This window comes from Plasmopara halstedii (genome assembly GCF_900000015.1).
Source record: "Plasmopara halstedii genome assembly, contig: Scaffold_287, whole genome shotgun sequence".
In the NCBI taxonomy this organism is placed as follows: Eukaryota; Oomycota; class Peronosporomycetes; order Peronosporales; family Peronosporaceae; genus Plasmopara; species Plasmopara halstedii.
The window spans coordinates 506,730-508,190 of NW_020187208.1; the positions used below are offsets into that span (position 1 = coordinate 506,730).

At 52.0% G+C, this 1,461-nt stretch overlaps 1 protein-coding gene across 1 annotated transcript in view; it reads right to left on the minus strand.

The window, feature by feature from the left end:
* Nucleotides 1–1,313: 1,313 nt before the first annotated feature.
* Nucleotides 1,314–1,461, minus strand: part of PHALS_04988 (af434192_2gag and pol) — a gene marked incomplete at both ends in the record, with an annotated part of 705 nt that continues 557 nt past the window's right edge. Inside the window, one exon of the mRNA XM_024722714.1 lies at nt 1,314–1,435. Within this exon, the coding sequence (XP_024573763.1) occupies nt 1,314–1,435 (122 nt within the window). The remainder of the gene's footprint in view (nt 1,436–1,461) is intronic.

The following is a 1,461-nucleotide window of genomic DNA, read 5'->3' on the forward strand; positions in this document are numbered from 1 at the left end:
TCTTATCATGAACTGGGTAGTTCTTCTCTGCAGCTTTGGGCTGTCGAGATTAGATCACCCGATCTCGCCCCTCGGCGTCTGCTTGCAGCAGTGCGCAGCCGATGGCAAAGTCTGACGTGTCACAACGACGCTGAAAGGACGATCAGGGACTGGCAGCGCCAGTATTGGTGCATGCTGGAGGCCGTCTTTGTCAAAAGCCTCCTGATGCTCGGTGTTCCAACACCATTCCGTATCCTTTTTAAGGAGATTGGATAATGGTCAAGCCATTTCTGCGTAATTTACGCTGTACCTGCGCAAGTAATTGGCAAGACCAAGCCACTTACGCAAGTCCTTCTGTTTTTTTGGAACCGGCCAAACTACAATGGCCTTGACCTTAGCGTGATCCGCTCGAAGGCCACGCTTCCCAATGAAGCACCCTAGGAAGGGTATCTCTTCTGCGCCAAAGATGCACTTGTCTGCATTGGCGTACAGTTTGTTCGCGCGCATGCACTCGAGCACCACTCAGAAATGGACGATGTGGTTCTCCTCATCCGTCCTCCCGTGCTCCACATGACTGTGAACGAAAATGTCGTCAAAGTATGTCTGTGCATACGCCCTGTGGGGCCTAAACAACTGCGTCACGAAACGATTAAATGTTGCTGGTGCATTTGACAGCCCTTGGGGCATCACCAGCCACTCCCAGAGCATACCGCTCGGAGTGCTAACCGCAGTCAGCAAAACATCACTCGCTCTCATGAGCAATAGGTAATATCCATCAACCAAGTCGAATGCACTGTACTTCGTACATCCCACCATGTTATTCCGAAGAACAGTCTATTTAGGAATCAGCGTCTGAGCCGGAATGGTGGCTGCGTTGATCTTATTGTAAGCATGAACGATACGCCACTTGCCGCTCGGCTTCCTAACACAAAACGTGGGTGTCGAATGGGGAGACTTGCTCTTACGTACCATCCCTGCGTCGTGCTTCGCACAGAAAAAGGCGTCTATGACGTCGCACTGCTCCTTGGGCAGGAGCCATTGGCGTATTACGCAGTATTTGATTCCAGGAACCCGGTCGATCTGATGACGCACACCTCGGTCCGGAGGTAGAACCGAAGGCGGGTCTTTGAAAACGACGTCCTTAATTACTTTACCAAAGGATAGTACGGATCCAAGGGATTCCGTAAGATAGACGATCCACTCCGTGCGTTCAGCACTCTCTTGGTGCCCTCCAAGACAGCTTCATCCAGAAGCAATGACGCGTTTATCTTCTCGTCCGGTCGTACAATGACCACTTCGGCCAAATCGCCTGCCTTCAAGGCACTGCCGAACTCTTAAAGGGACATCTCTTCCAGCTCAAGAAGACCATCTACTGCAGGCATAGCCTCGAGGCGGACGCCACCATCTTCCTCCCCCGTCATACTGTTGACGAGGGTGTATAACTGTGTACCGTCGTCTACGGTAGACACACCCTGGATCAGG